Source organism: Saccoglossus kowalevskii, chromosome 6 (genome assembly GCF_978046115.1).
Source record: "Saccoglossus kowalevskii chromosome 6, keSacKowa6.1, whole genome shotgun sequence".
In the NCBI taxonomy this organism is placed as follows: domain Eukaryota; kingdom Metazoa; phylum Hemichordata; class Enteropneusta; family Harrimaniidae; genus Saccoglossus; species Saccoglossus kowalevskii.
In genome coordinates, this window is record NC_140646.1 from 31,002,047 (window position 1) to 31,017,636 (window position 15,590).

General features: G+C 38.0%; 1 protein-coding gene across 1 annotated transcript in view; it reads right to left on the minus strand.

Annotated features, from left to right (window-relative positions):
• The window catches only part of LOC102802389 (L-fucose kinase-like), a 34,996-nt gene extending 19,729 nt beyond the window's left edge, over positions 1 to 15,267 (minus strand). The window contains exons 1-8 of the mRNA XM_085500366.1: positions 15,105 to 15,267; positions 14,314 to 14,434; positions 12,564 to 12,715; positions 12,326 to 12,376; positions 11,714 to 11,848; positions 10,970 to 11,146; positions 1,028 to 1,137; positions 402 to 492 (exon numbers count right to left, since the gene is read on the minus strand). Of these exons, the coding sequence (XP_085356492.1) occupies positions 402 to 492; positions 1,028 to 1,137; positions 10,970 to 11,146; positions 11,714 to 11,848; positions 12,326 to 12,376; positions 12,564 to 12,715; positions 14,314 to 14,392 (795 nt within the window). The 5' untranslated portion in view covers positions 14,393 to 14,434; positions 15,105 to 15,267. The remainder of the gene's footprint in view (positions 1 to 401; positions 493 to 1,027; positions 1,138 to 10,969; positions 11,147 to 11,713; positions 11,849 to 12,325; positions 12,377 to 12,563; positions 12,716 to 14,313; positions 14,435 to 15,104) is intronic.
• Between the last annotated feature and the right edge of the window lie 323 nt (positions 15,268 to 15,590).

The following is a 15,590-nucleotide window of genomic DNA, read 5'->3' on the forward strand; positions in this document are numbered from 1 at the left end:
CTAATCCCACATAAGTACATCCACCAAATAAAATACATATTACAGGGCCAATAGTCTATCCTTACCTGTATTGGTTGTTCTCCACTGTCTAATCCCATATTTGTACCTCCACTAAATAAAATACACATTACAGGGCCAATAGTCTATCTTCACCTGTATGGGTTGTTTTCCACTGTCTAATCCCTTATATGACCTCCACCAAATAAAATACACATTACAGAGCCAATAGTCTATCTTCACCTGTATTGGTTGTTCTCCACTGTCTATTCCCATATATATACATCCACCAAATAAAATACATATTACAGGGCCAAAACACACCTGTATTGGTTGTTCTCCACTGTCTAATCCCATATATGTACATCATCAAATAAAATACATATTACAGGGCCAAAACTCACCTGTATTGGTTGTTCTCCACTGTCTAATCCCATATATGTACATCCACCAATTGGAGGCAATACATGAATGACCAAAAGCTTTTCAGCTACACTAAAAAGACATATTAGCACAATGTAGTTAATATAAAACAACATTAAAATAATAAAGTCTTCAAATCCTGTATATTAAAAAAATATAGTGACATATAATAGTATGATGATGAAGTAAAAAGACAAAATAAAAAAAATAATTATAATTAAAATCTTACCCAGGAATGTAATTTTATTAAATTACTCAATGTGTACAAAACATGCGTGTCCACATTGCCCTGCATTGCACTTTGTTATACTGTAAAATGACTAATTTTCACTTGGTTTAAATTTCACTGATTTACCATTTCAGGCATAATCAGTGGGTTTTAAATTCACAGTTTTATCATTCAGTGTTTTATGCTAAGTTTTACATATTCACTGGGTTTTAATTTAGCGCATTTTCCAGTCAGCGAAATAAGCCAAATTAAAACCCAGTGAATAATTAACCATTTTACAGTATTGTAACAGGACACAGGCAGAGATGTGCACAAATAATGCAAAAACCATATTTAATTAAAATGTACAAAATTTACTCAACATATTCAGAGACTCACCTTGCTGAAATAAACACAACTCCAGTTACCAAGGCAATGCTGTCATCTGGCATGGAACACATTTCCACTGCTGTTTTTGTTCCTCGATAAACTATATCTTTAACATCACCCTAGAAATAAATATTAAATCACTGTTTTAAATCAACCACTGAGTGGTTCTTTTCACTAGACGACCATCAGCCATTAAGCCGCCAATAATCATTGAGTGTATGTTAGTCACTGAGCAGTCATTTGTCACTGAGTGGTTGTTGGTTGCAGTTTGACCATTATTCACTAAGCAGACATTAGCGGTAGTCACTGAGCAACAACTAGTGGCCACTAGTTGAAGTATTGCCATTAGTTGCTGAGCAGCCATCAGTCAATGATGAGTGGCCATTAGTCACAAATCAGCCATTAGCCACTGAACAGTCATTAGTCACTGAACAGTCATTAGTCACTGAACAGTCATTAGTAACTGAACACCCATTAGTCACTGAACACCATTAGTCGCTGAACAGTTATTAGTCACTGAATAGTCATTAGTCACAGAACAGTCATTAGTCACTGAACAGGCATTAATTACTGAACAGTCATTAGTCACTGAACAATCATTAGCCACCGAACAGCCATTAGTCACTGAACAGTCATTAGTCACTGAACAATCATTAGTCACCGAACAGCCATTGGTCACTGAACAGTCATTATTCACTGAACAATCATTAGTCACTGAACAATCATTAGTCACTGAACAGCCATTAGTCACAGAACAGCCATTAGTCACTGAACAGTCATTAGTCACTGAACAATCATTAGTCACTGAACAATCATTAGCCACTGAACAGCCATTAGTCACTGAACAATCATTAGTCACCGAACAGCCATTAGTCACTGAACAGCCATTAGTCACTGAACAATCATTAGTCACTTAACAATCATTAGTCACCGAACACCATTAGTTACTGAACAGTCATTAGTAACTGAACACCCATTAGTCACTGAACACCATTAGTCACTGAACACCATTAGTCACTGAACAGTCATTAGTCACCGAACAGCCATTAGTCACTGAACAGCCATTAGTTACTGAACAGTCATTAGTCACTGAACACCATTAGTTACCGAACAGTCATTAGTAACTGAACACCCATTAGTCACTGAACACCATTAGTCACTGAACAGTCATTAGTAACTGAACACCCATTAGTCACTGAACACCATTAGTCACTGAAGTCATTAGTCACTGAACAGTCATTAGTCACTGAACAGTCATTAGTTACTGAACAGTGATTAGTTACTGAACAGTCATTAGTCACTGAACAGCCATTAGTCACTGAACAGCCATTAGTCACTGAATAGTCATTAGTCACTGAACAGTCATTAATTACTGAACAGCCATTAACCACTCAACAGTCATTAGTCACTGAACAGTCATTAATTACTGAACAGTCATTAATTACTGAACAGCCATTAATCACTGAGCAGTCATTAGTCACTGAGCAGTCATTAGTCACTGAACAGTCATTAATTACTGAACAGCCATTAATTACTGAACAGCCATTAGTTACTGAACAGCCATCAGTCACTGAACAGTCATTAGTCACTGAACAGTCATTAATTACTGAACAGCCATTAATCACTCAACAATCATTAATCACTCAACAGTCATTAGTCACTGAACAGTCATTAATTGCTGAACAGTCATTTATTACTGAACAGTCATTAGCCACTGAACAGTCATTAGTCACTGAACAGTCATTAATTACTGAACAGCCATTAATTACTGAACAGTCATTAATCACTCAACAGTCATTAATCACTCAACAGTCATTAGTCACTGAACAGTCATTAGTCACTGAACAATCATTAGTCACCGAACAGCCATTAGTCACTGAACAGCCATTAGTCACTGAACAATCATTAGTCACTTAACAATCATTAGTCACCGAACACCATTAGTTACTGAACAGTCATTAGTAACTGAACACCCATTAGTCACTGAACACCATTAGTCACTGAACAGTTATTAGTCGCCGAACAGCCATTAGTCACTGAACAGCCATTAGTCACTGAACAGTCATTAGTCACTGAACACCATTAGTTACCGAACAGTCATTAGAAACTGAACACCCATTAGTCACTAAACACCATTAGTCACTGAACAGTCATTAGTAACTGAACACCCATTAGTCACTGAACACCATTAGTCACTGAAGTCATTAGTCACTGAACAGTCATTAGTCACTGAACAGTTATTAGTCACTGAACAGTCATTAATTACTGAACAGCCATTAATTACTGAACAGCCATTAGTCACTGAACAGCCATTAGTCACTGAACAGTCATTAGTCACTGAACAGTCATTAATTACTGAACAATCATTAACCACTCAACAGTCATTAGTCACTGAACAGACATTAATTACTGAACAGTCATTAATTACTGAACAACCATTAATCACTGAACAGTCATTAGTCACTGAGCAGTCATTAGTCACTGAACAGTCAATAATTACTGAACAGCCATTAATTACTGAACAGCCATTAGTTACTGAACAGCCATCAGTCACTGAACAGTCATTAGTCACTGAACAGTCATTAATTACTGAACAGCCATTAATCACTCAACAATCATTAATCACTCAACAGTCATTAGTCACTGAACAGTCATTAATTGCTGAACAGTCATTTATTACTGAACAGTCATTAGTCACTGAACAGTCATTAGTCACTGAACAGTCATTAATTACTGAACAGGCATTAATTACTGAACAGTCATTAATCACTCAACAGTCATTAGTCACTGAACAGTCATTAGGCACTGAACAGTCATTAATTACTGAACAGTCATTAGTTACTGAACAGTGATTAGTTACTGAACAGTCATTAGTCACTGAACAGCCATTAGTCACTGAACAGCCATTGGTCACTGAACAGTCATTAATTACTGAACAGTCATTAACCACTCAACAGCCATTAGTCACTGAACAGCCATTAGTCACTGAACAGTCATTAGTCACTGAACAGTCATTAATTACTGAACAGTCATTAACCACTCAACAGTCATTAGTAACTTAACATTCATTAGTTACTGAACAGCCATTAGTTACTGAACAGCCATTAGTCACTAAACAGTCATTGGTAACTGAACAGCCATTAGTCACTGAACAGTCATTAGTCACTGAACAGCCATTAGTTACTGAACAGTTATTAGTCACTGAACAGTCATTAGTCACTGAACAGTCATTAGTTACTGAACAGTCATTAGTAACTGAACACCATTAGTCACCGAACAGCCATTAGTCACCGAACAATCATTAGTCACCGAACAGCCATTAGTCACCGAACAGCCATTAGTCACCGAACAATCATTAGTCACTGAACAGCCATTAGTCACTGAACAGCCATTAGTCACTGAACAGCCATTAGTCACTGAACAATCATTAGTCACCGAACAGCCATTAGTCACCGAACAGCCATTTGTCACCGAACAGCCATTAGTCACCGAACAGCCATTTGTCACCGAACAGCCATTAGTCACCGAGCAGCCATTAGTCACCGAACAGCCATTAGTCACTGAACAGCCATTAGTCACTGAACAGCCATTAGTCACTGAACAGTCATTAATTACTGAACAGTCATTAGTTACTGAACAGTCATTAGTTACTGAACAGTAATTAGTCACTGAACAGTCATTAGTCACTGAACAGTCATTAGTCACTGAACAGTCATTAGTCACCGAACAGCCATTAATCACTCAACAGCCATTAGTCACTGAACAGTCATTAATCACTCAACAGCCATTTGTCACCGAACAGCAATTAGTCACCGAACAGCCATTAGTCACTGAACAGCCATTAGTCACTGAACAGCCATTAGTCACTGAACAGCCATTAGTCACTGAACAGCCATTAGTCACTGAACAGCCATTAGTCACTGAACAGCCATTAGTCACTGAACAGCCATTAGTCACTGAACAGTCATTAGTCACTGAACAGTCATTAATCACTGAACAGTCATTAATTACTGAACAGTCATTAATCACTCAACAGTCATTAGTCACCGAAAAGTCATTAGTCACTGAACAGTCATTAATTACTGAACAGTCATTAGTCACTGAACAGCCATTAGTCACTGAACAGCCATTAGTCACTGAACAGCCATTAGTCACTGAACAATCATTAGTCACCGAACAGCCATTAGTCACCGAACAGCCATTAGTCACCGAACAGCCATTTGTCACCGAACAGCCATTAGTCACTGAACAGCCATTTGTCACCGAACAGCCATTAGTCACTGAACAGCCATTAGTCACTGAACAGCCATTAGTCACTGAACAGCCATTAGTTACTGAACAGCCATTAGTTACTGAACAGTCATCAGTCACTGAACAGTCATTAGTCACTGAACAGTTATTAATTACTGAACAGTCATTAGTTACTGAACAGTCATCAGTCACTGAACAGCCATTAGTCACTGAACAGCCATTAGTCACTGAACAGCCATTAGTCACTGAACAATCATCAGTCACTGAACAGTCATTAGTCACTGAACAGTCATTAGTCACTGAACAGTTATTAATTACTGAACAGTCATTAGTTACTGAACAGTCATCAGTCACTGAACAGCCATTAGTCACCGAACAGCCATTAGTCACCGAACAGTCATTTGTCACCGAACAGCCATTTGTCACCGAACAGCCATTAGTCACCGAACAGCCATTAGTCACCGAACAGCCATTAGTCACCGAACAGCCATTAGTCACTGAACAGCCATTAGTCACTGAACAGCCATTAGTCACTGAACAGTCATTAATTACTGAACAGTCATTAGTTACTGAACAGTCATTAGTTACTGAACAGTAATTAGTCACTGAACAGTCATTAGTCACTGAACAGTCATTAGTCACCGAACAGCCATTAATCACTCAACAGCCATTAGTCACTGAACAGTCATTAATTACTGAACAGTCATTAATTACTGAACAGTCATTAATCACTCAACAGCCATTAGTCACTGAAAAGTCATTAGTCACTGAACAGTCATTAATTACTGAACAGTCATTAGTCACTGAACAGACATTAGTCACTGAACAGTCATTAGTCACTGAACAGCCATTAGTCACTGAACAGCCATTAGTCACTGAACAGCCATTAGTCACTGAACAATCATTAGTCATCGAACAGCCATTAGTCACCGAACAGCCATTAGTCACCGAACAGCCATTTGTCACCGAACAGCCATTAGTCACTGAACAGCCATTAGTCACTGAACAGCCATTAGTCACTGAACAGCCATTAGTCACTGAACAGTTATTAATTACTGAACAGTCATTAGTTACTGAACATCCATTAGTTACTGAACAGTCATTAGTCACTGAACAGTCATTAGTCACTTAACAGTCATTAGTTAATGAACAGTCATTAGTCACTGAACAGTCATTAGTCACTGAACAGTCATTAGTCACTGGACAGTCATTAGTTACTGAACAGTCATTAGTCACTGAACAATCATTGGTCACCGAACAGCCATTAGTCACTGAACAGCCATTAGTCACTGAACAGTCATTAATTACTGAACAGTCATTAATCACTCAACAGCCATTTGACACCGAACAGCCATTAGTCACCGAACAGCAATTAGTCACTGAACAGCCATTTGTCACTGAACATTGATTAATTACTGAACAGTCATTAATTACTGAACAGTCATTAATTACTGAACAGTCATTAATCACTCAACAGCCATTAGTCACTGAACAGTCATTAGTCACTGAACAGTCATTAATTACTGAACAGTCATTAGTCACTGAACAGCCATTAGTCACTGAACAGCCATTAGTTACTGAACAGTCACTACTCACTGAACAGTCATGAGTCACTGAACAGTCATTAGTCACTGAACACCATTAGTCACTGAACAGCCATTAGTCACCGAACAATCATTAGTCACCGAACAATCATTAGTCACCGAACAGCCATTAGTCACCGAACAGCCATTGGTCACTGAACAGCCATTAGTCACCGAACAGCCATAAGTTACTGAACAGTCATGAGCCACTGAACAGTCATTAGTCACTGAACAGTCATTAATTACTGAACAGCCATTAGTTACTGAACAGTCATTAGTTACTGAACAGCCATTAGTTACTGAACAGTCATTAGTTACTGAACAGTCATTAGTAACTGAGTAGCCATTAGTCACTGAACAGTCATTAATTACTGAACAGTCATTAATCACTCAACAGCCATTAGTCACTGAACAGCCATTAGTCACTGAACAATCATTAGTCACCGAACAGCCATTAGTCACTGAACAGCCATTAGTCACTGAACAGTCATTAATTACTCAACAGCCATTAGTCATTGAACAGCCATTAGTCACCGAACAGCCATTTGTCACCGAACAGCCATTAGTCACTGAACAGCCATTAGTCACTGAACAGCCATTAGTCACTGAACAGCCATTAGTTACTGAACAGTCATTAGTTACTGAACAGCCATTAGTCACTAAACAGTCATTGGTCACTGAACAGCCATTAGTCACTGAACGGCCATTAGTCACTGAACAGTCATTAATTACTCAACAGCCATTAGTCATTGAACAGCCATTAGTCACTGAACAGCCATTTGTCACCGAACAGCCATTAGTCACTGAACAACCATTAGTCACTGAACAGCCATTAGTTACTGAACAGTCATTAGTTGCTGAACACCCATTAGTCACTGAACAGTCATTGGTCACTGAACAGCCATTAGTCACTGAACAGCCATTAGTCACTGAACAGTCATTAGTTACTGAACAGTCATTAGTTACTGAACAGTGATTAGTTACTGAACAGTCATTAGTCACTGAACAGCCATTGGTCACTGAACAGCCATTAGTCACTAAACAGTCATTGGTAACTGAACAGTCATTAGTTACTGAACAGGCATTAGTTACTGAACAGTCATTGGTCACTGAACAATCATTAATCACCGAACAGCCATTAGTCACTGAACAGCCATTAATCACTGAACAGTCATTAATTACTCAACAGCCATTAGTCATTGAACAGCCATTAGTCACCGAACAGCCATTTGTCACCGAACAGCCATTAGTCACTGAACAGCCATGAGTCACTGAACAGCCATTAGTTACTGAACAGTCATTAGTTACTGAACAGCCATTAGTCACTAAACAGTCATTGGTCACTAAACAGCCATTAGTCACTGAACAGCCATTAGTCACTGAACAGCCATAAGTCACTGAACAGTCATTAATTACTCAACAGCCATTAGTCATTGAACAGCCATTAGTCACCGAACAGCCATTTGTCACCGAACAGCCATTAGTCACTGAACAGCCATTAGTCACTGAACAGCCATTAGTCACTGAACAGTCATTAATTACTCAACAGCCATTAGTCATTGAACAGCCATTAGTCACCGAACAGCCATTAGTCATTGAACAGCCATTAGTCACTGAACAGCCATTAGTCACCGAACAATCATTAGTCACCGAACAATCATTAGTCACCGAATAGCCATTAGTCACCGAACAGCCATTGGTCACTGAACAGCCATTAGTCACCGAACAGTCATTAGTCACTGAACAGTCATTAATTACTGAACAGCCATTAGTTACTGAAAAGTCATTAGTTACTGAACAGCCATTAGTTACTGAACAGTCATTAGTTACTGAACAGTCATTAGTCACTGAGTAGCCATTAGTCACTGAACAGTCATTAATTACTGAACAGTCATTAATCACTCAACAGCCATTAGTCACTGAACAGCCATTAGTCACTGAACAGTCATTGGTCACTGAACAGCCATTAGTCACTGAACAGCCATTAGTCACTGAACAGCCATTAGTCACTGAACAGCCATTAGTCATTGAACAGCCATTAGTCACCGAACAGCCATTTGTCACCGAACAGCCATTAGTCACTGAACAACCATTAGTCACTGAACAGCCATTAGTTACTGAACAGTCATTAGTTACTGAACACCCATTAGTCACTAAACAGTCATTGGTCACTGAACAGCCATTAGTCACTGAACAGTCATTAGTCACTGAACAGTCATTAGTTACTGAACAGTCATTAGTTACTGAACAGTGATTAGTTACTGAACAGTCATTAGTCACTGAACAGCCATTAGTCACTAAACAGTCATTGGTAACTGAACAGTCATTGGTAACTGAACAGTCATTAGTTACTGAACAGGCATTAGTTACTGAACAGTCATTGGTCACTGAACAATCATTAATCACCGAACAGCCATTAGTCACTGAACAGCCATTAATCACTGAACAGTCATTAATTACTCAACAGCCATTAGTCATTGAACAGCCATTAGTCACCGAACAGCCATTAGTCACTGAACAGCCATGAGTCACTGAACAGCCATTAGTTACTGAACAGTCATTAGTTACTGAACAGCCATTAGTCACTAAACAGTCATTGGTCACTAAACAGCCATTAGTCACTGAACAGCCATTAGTCACTGAACAGTCATTAATTACTCAACAGCCATTAGTCATTGAACAGCCATTAGTCACCGAACAGCCATTTGTCACCGAACAGCCATTAGTCACTGAACAGCCATTAGTCACTGAACAGCCATTAGTCACTGAACAGTCATTAATTACTCAACAGCCATTAGTCATTGAACAGCCATTAGTCACCGAACAGCCATTTGTCACCGAACAGCCATTAGTCACTGAACAGCCATTAGTCACTGAACAGCCATTAGTTACTGAACAGTCATTAGTTACTGAACAGCCATTAGTCACTAAACAGTCATTGGTCACTGAACAGCCATTAGTCACTGAACAGCCATTAGTCACTGAACAGTCATTAATTACTCAACAGCCATTAGTCATTGAACAGCCATTAGTCACCGAACAGCCATTTGTCACCGAACAGCCATTAGTCACTGAACAGCCATTAGTCACTGAACAGCCATTAGTTACTGAACAGTCATTAGTTACTGAACAGCCATTAGTCACTAAACAGTCATTGGTCACTGAACAGCCATTAGTCACTGAACAGCCATTAGTCACTGAACAGTCATTAGTTACTGAACAGTCATTAGTTACTGAACAGTGATTAGTTACCGAACAGTCATTAGTCACTGAACAGCCATTAGTCACTGAACAGCCATTAGTTACTAAACAGTCATTGGTAACTGAACAGTCATTAGTTGCTGAACAGCCATTAGTTACTGAACAGTCATTGGTCACTGAACAATCATTAATCACCGAACAGCCATTAGTCACTGAACAGCCATTAGTCACTGAACAGTCATTAATTACTCAACAGCCATTAGTCATTGAACAGCCATTAGTCACCGAACAGCCATTTGTCACCGAACAGCCATTAGTCACTGAACAGCCATTAGTCACTGAACAGCCACTAGTTACTGAACAGTCATTAGTTACTGAACAGCCATTAGTCACTAAACAGTCATTGGTCACTGAACAGCCATTAGTCACTGAACAGCCATTAGTCACTGAACAGCCATTAGTCACTGAACAGTCATTAATTACTCAACAGCCATTAGTCATTGAACAGCCATTAGTCACCGAACAGCCATTTGTCACCGAACAGCCATTAGTCACTGAACAGCCATTAGTCACTGAACAGCCATTAGTCACTGAACAGCCATTAGTCACTGAACAGTCATTAGTTACTGAACAGTCATTAGTTACTGAACAGCCATTAGTCACTAAACAGTCATTGGTCACTGAACAGCCATTAGTCACTGAACAGCCATTAGTCACTGAACAGTCATTAATTACTGAACAGTCATTAGTTACTGAACAGTGATTAGTTACTGAACAGTCATTAGTCACTGAACAGCCATTAGACACTGAACAGTGATTGGGTTGCTAAACCAATTAATCATACTATCATAATCAATAATCAAAATCTCACATCAATTGCTCTCTTCCTTAACAACTCCACATACATAGTACATGCCTGTTTGTTGATTTTATAGACTCCATGATTTCTGGCGTATTCTTTGCTTCCTGGGACAGCAATGCCACATATACCGGTACCATTGAAATCTTCCCAATCAATGTTAGTTTGTGATTCAATGGTAAGAAACATATCCGTACTGCATATCCAGACACCCGGTGGGGAACCTGGAGAAATCTAACAGTTATAAATAAAAATAGCTGTTAAAAAAAATACCAAGAAGTACTCAAAGAGAAAATGCAAGAATGCATTTTTTGACCAAAATTCATTGTAAAAGAATTATTATACTTGATGTGGATGGATTGAAATACAAAATTGATGAAAGAAGCTAAAATATAAATGTTGGTGCTGATTTTTTACCAGATATGACACCAAATTTATTTCAAAAGACATGACGTAATTAGCATAGTTTTCATACACATGGATTTGTATAACCCCTTGAGTACCATTGTAAAGTTTTTGGTGCCATTTATAGAATGATTTTGTAGTCCCAAAAATTGATAAAAATTTACAAAACTTTTGATCAAAAACTAAAAGCAATATCTGAAATTCTCTGTATGGTCTAAAATGAAGATGAAATTCAGTGACAATTTTTCAAAATGTGAAAATATTTGCACAAAATTTTGGGCAGAAAAAACATCTGACACTCAAAAATCTTCAAGAAAAGTGTATATCACACTAAATAGGCTGAGAAAACAATCACACTCATGTTTCACTCAATCTTTTGATGATAAATATTCTCACCTTGGTTGTCATGGTATCCAGAAGACTATTAATGTTATACATCAAACAAGAATATCCAGTGTCTTGACTCCCATGATGCATTGCGGGTATAGCAACAAAGGCTCGGCCACATGGATCATATGGATAATTGCGTCCCTGAATTAAACAGAGAAAAATAAACAACTTTCTTATATCATCAAAAGAAATTGTACCAGTATTAAATTTTTTCAAAAATATAAAAAAAAAAGCATTAAGAATGCACAGTCCTCATTTTATATTCAATGTCAAAGTTCATCATTAGAGACTACAATTTCAGGCTTTTAGGCAAAATGACCATCAATTCAACAAATTTGATCTACCGTAATCACAAAATAACACCATGATTCCAGACACAGTTAAATATTAGAATTTAGCTAATTTGAGGCCCAAAATGGGCAAAAGAAAATTGATGTGCATATGTAAGTCACCACTCATGGTCCTTGTCTTAAAGTAACCTGAAATGCTGTGATGAAGGATAAATGGAGCTAAACGGACATTCAACTGAAATCTATTTTTTTTTTATTTGCTAAAGTTGTGTCCCTGTTTTCTCTCGAATTTTAGTTTAGTGTGATGATTAAAATAAGAGACACTTACCATATGTAGAAGGAGGATGTGGGACGTATACAAGACGTCACCGTTCACCACCTACAGCAAATTTACAATGATGGTTTGTAAAAAAAAAGAAATCGTATCAACATTATTGATAAACAAACGAACAATAATAGTACGTAGAATAGAATAGAATAGAATAGAATAGAATAGAATAGAATAGAATAGAATAGAATAGAATAGAATAGAATAGAATAGAATAGAATAGAAAACTTTATATTACTGTATATCCCTGGCGTGCACTTAAATGTTCAGCTATTACAAGAAGTGCATTCATCGTTGCACCACCACTACCAATGGTAGCTTTTGGGTCCTCTACAGCTAACAAGAGTACATCAGCATCAATGAAGCCTTTCTTTTGTAAAAAATCTAGTTCTGTGAAAGATAAACAAGCAGCCTGTCAGCTGATACGGTGAAAGCAATCTCATCCATAGCAAAGATGAAATTGAATTGAAAATAACATCAATAAATGAACAAATCGGAAGAAGTCTACTCATGGTACTTAAAGCGTGGTAATCGTCGCGCTACGCATGTGCGACATTTGTGTTGATAAACGTTGGTTTTCCTATCCAATGCGCTCTTCATATGGAAATCACAAGTATGAGGTTTGACCTGGGCGCGACTTGCACTGATTACCGCCGGTGACTCCTTGATACCTTCAGATAACATGAAAATTACCTAATTAAAGCTTGGAAACATCTCAGTTTGTACTTGTTGATCTGCGCAACAGTCAAAGTCGCCATCTTTGTTTATATGAGACCCATATATCTCGCACATGCGCAGCGTCACGACTACCGCGCTTTAAAATAACCAAGCAATCAAACGAGCAAAAAAAAGAAGTAGAAAATAGCATTTTTAAATCTGAATGACAGGAATATTGCCTAAATTAGAAAATTAAGTTATCATGAAATGAACAAATAGCACATAGTTCTAAAAATGACAACAACTATTTACAGAAATACGAGAATTAAAGTTATCATCAGGAAATGAACAAATTCAAATGCCTAAATAAGTATCAAAGCCATATGACTAATGGTTTTTGGGGATAGCATCATTCAGACTCGACAGACACAAAAAGATCTGAAAGGCTAAGGACATTCTACTAAAGATTTGACTCTGTCTACCTCTGTGGTTTTAGAGTTGGACAGTAGGAAGAAAATGGAAAAGAAACTTGCAGTTTCCAAAACCAAAAAAATTGCAAAATTTGCTTTATATTTTGTGGAATGAGAGGAGACCAATGTGTGGACTAAAGTAAAAGAAATCATAAGTTCTAGGAGAACCAGAGAACATAATGCAGACCACCATGAAAAGAAACTGAAGTTTTTTAGGCGTCATATCAGGGTGGGTAAAATAACGAAGATTCTAATCCAAGACAAAGTTAAAAGAGTAAGACCAAGAGGAATACCTCAAAAAGTAGACTGTCGACAGTTCTCGAGCCTAATAAAGAGTCACTTATTTTCAAACGCCGTAGGCATTTTAACGAAATACCAAAGGCATTTTTCAACTGAGGGTCGTAAGGCCCGAGAGACAGTTACAGAATGTAAATGCCCTCATGCGGCATTATGTGGAAATTGCGGTTTCTAATACAGATTTTACAGTAGTAGTAGTTTGAGTGACAAGTCTCAACAGGAACGTCATCGGGAAATTTCCACGTAATGCGCATGAGGGCGTTTACATGCTATAACAGTCTCTCGGGCCTTACAGCCCTAATTGCTTGAATTGCCTTTGTTAACACAATACGGTGTTTGAAAATATAATAATATATATAAAAAAGTGACTCTTTATTAGGCCTGAGAACTGTCAACAGTCTACTCAGAGAATTTTGTTTGACAATATACATGAATGGAGTAGTACGGAGGAAAAGTGTCAAGGTATAGGTGTACCAATGGTCAAATGGTTGATCACATATTACTTCTGCACAGCAAATGTGGACATTCGAACGTATACATTTAAGTTAAATGATCCATACATACCTTTCTGACATGAATATGCAGTTTCTTTATTTTGACAGGTAAGCGCGATGGCTGTCCATTTCATTGCCGGCTTGGCCATATTTTATGAGTCGATACAGTTTTAACACAGGTCACCAACAATCTATAAAATGAATGTTTATATAATGATTAGTAAAATGGTAGAGAAACTATTACTTAGAGGTCCGCTATTTGCAAACATGGGAGGTGGTTGTAAGACTTGTTACCTGCCTAATTGTTTTTACCCAATTTGAAGTTATTGTGGAAACCTCTACTTAAATCCCACAGCCTGCCCCATAATTCTCCAATGGGGAACCAATTTCTTTTAATACAGTTTTTGCCAACTTAAGGCATCACATTCAGTACATTAAGTCTAAGCAAATGAACCTCATTTGTAAACTGTGTTATGATGAAAGGTGGGCGTGGTCTAGATCACACCACGTTCAAGGGTAAAGTTTGCCCTGTGATCAGATGACCAATAATGGTAGGGTAGTAACATAATATTCTTCCGTAGTTATCCATTCATAACAGCCTTGTCCAGTGAGATCGGAATGCATGGAATGTGCCAAGACATACAACAAAACATGTGCTTAAGTATAAGAGCGGACATTTATTGAATATCAGTTGTTATTACGCACGATTTGCAAGCTAAACGTCTCGTTATACACACAAACGCAGTACTATCACAAATACTGCAACGTGTAAAAACTGTGTATAAATCGCACATGTCAATAAAGTGACAACTTCAACTTTACTGATGAGATGAACAGATCATAAATTCCGAACATACTCACAAGATTTGAAGAATATCTAAACGCGACGACGGCTATAAGTTTTCCCCGTTTGTTGCATTAGTGTCCGGCCATTTCACAAAACCAGACTTGTCGGTGTCCACAACTCGATCCTAAGCCTGGGGTCGTACACTTGTACAGCTGTCACGGCACTCGGTTGTTATTTCCGGGTTATGCTTATCATCTGCCCTCTACGGCTAACAAGTACGGGATTTTGCAAACGTATTCTGAATGAAAAGTCTTCGTAGTCTAATCACACTTTCGGTAATAAAAGATAAATCATCCTCGAAGAGTAGATGTAAATAAAATAAATTAATCAAGCTGAGGTGGAGACAGAAAAACAATCTTACTGAACTCTTCTGGTGTATATCATTGATTACAAAAACGAACAGAAAAGGAAACAGGATGCACCTTTGGCTCACACCCAGTGGACAATTACTTAAATTTGTTAGTTGACCCAGAACTGGCTACTCTTGGATTTGTAAACTT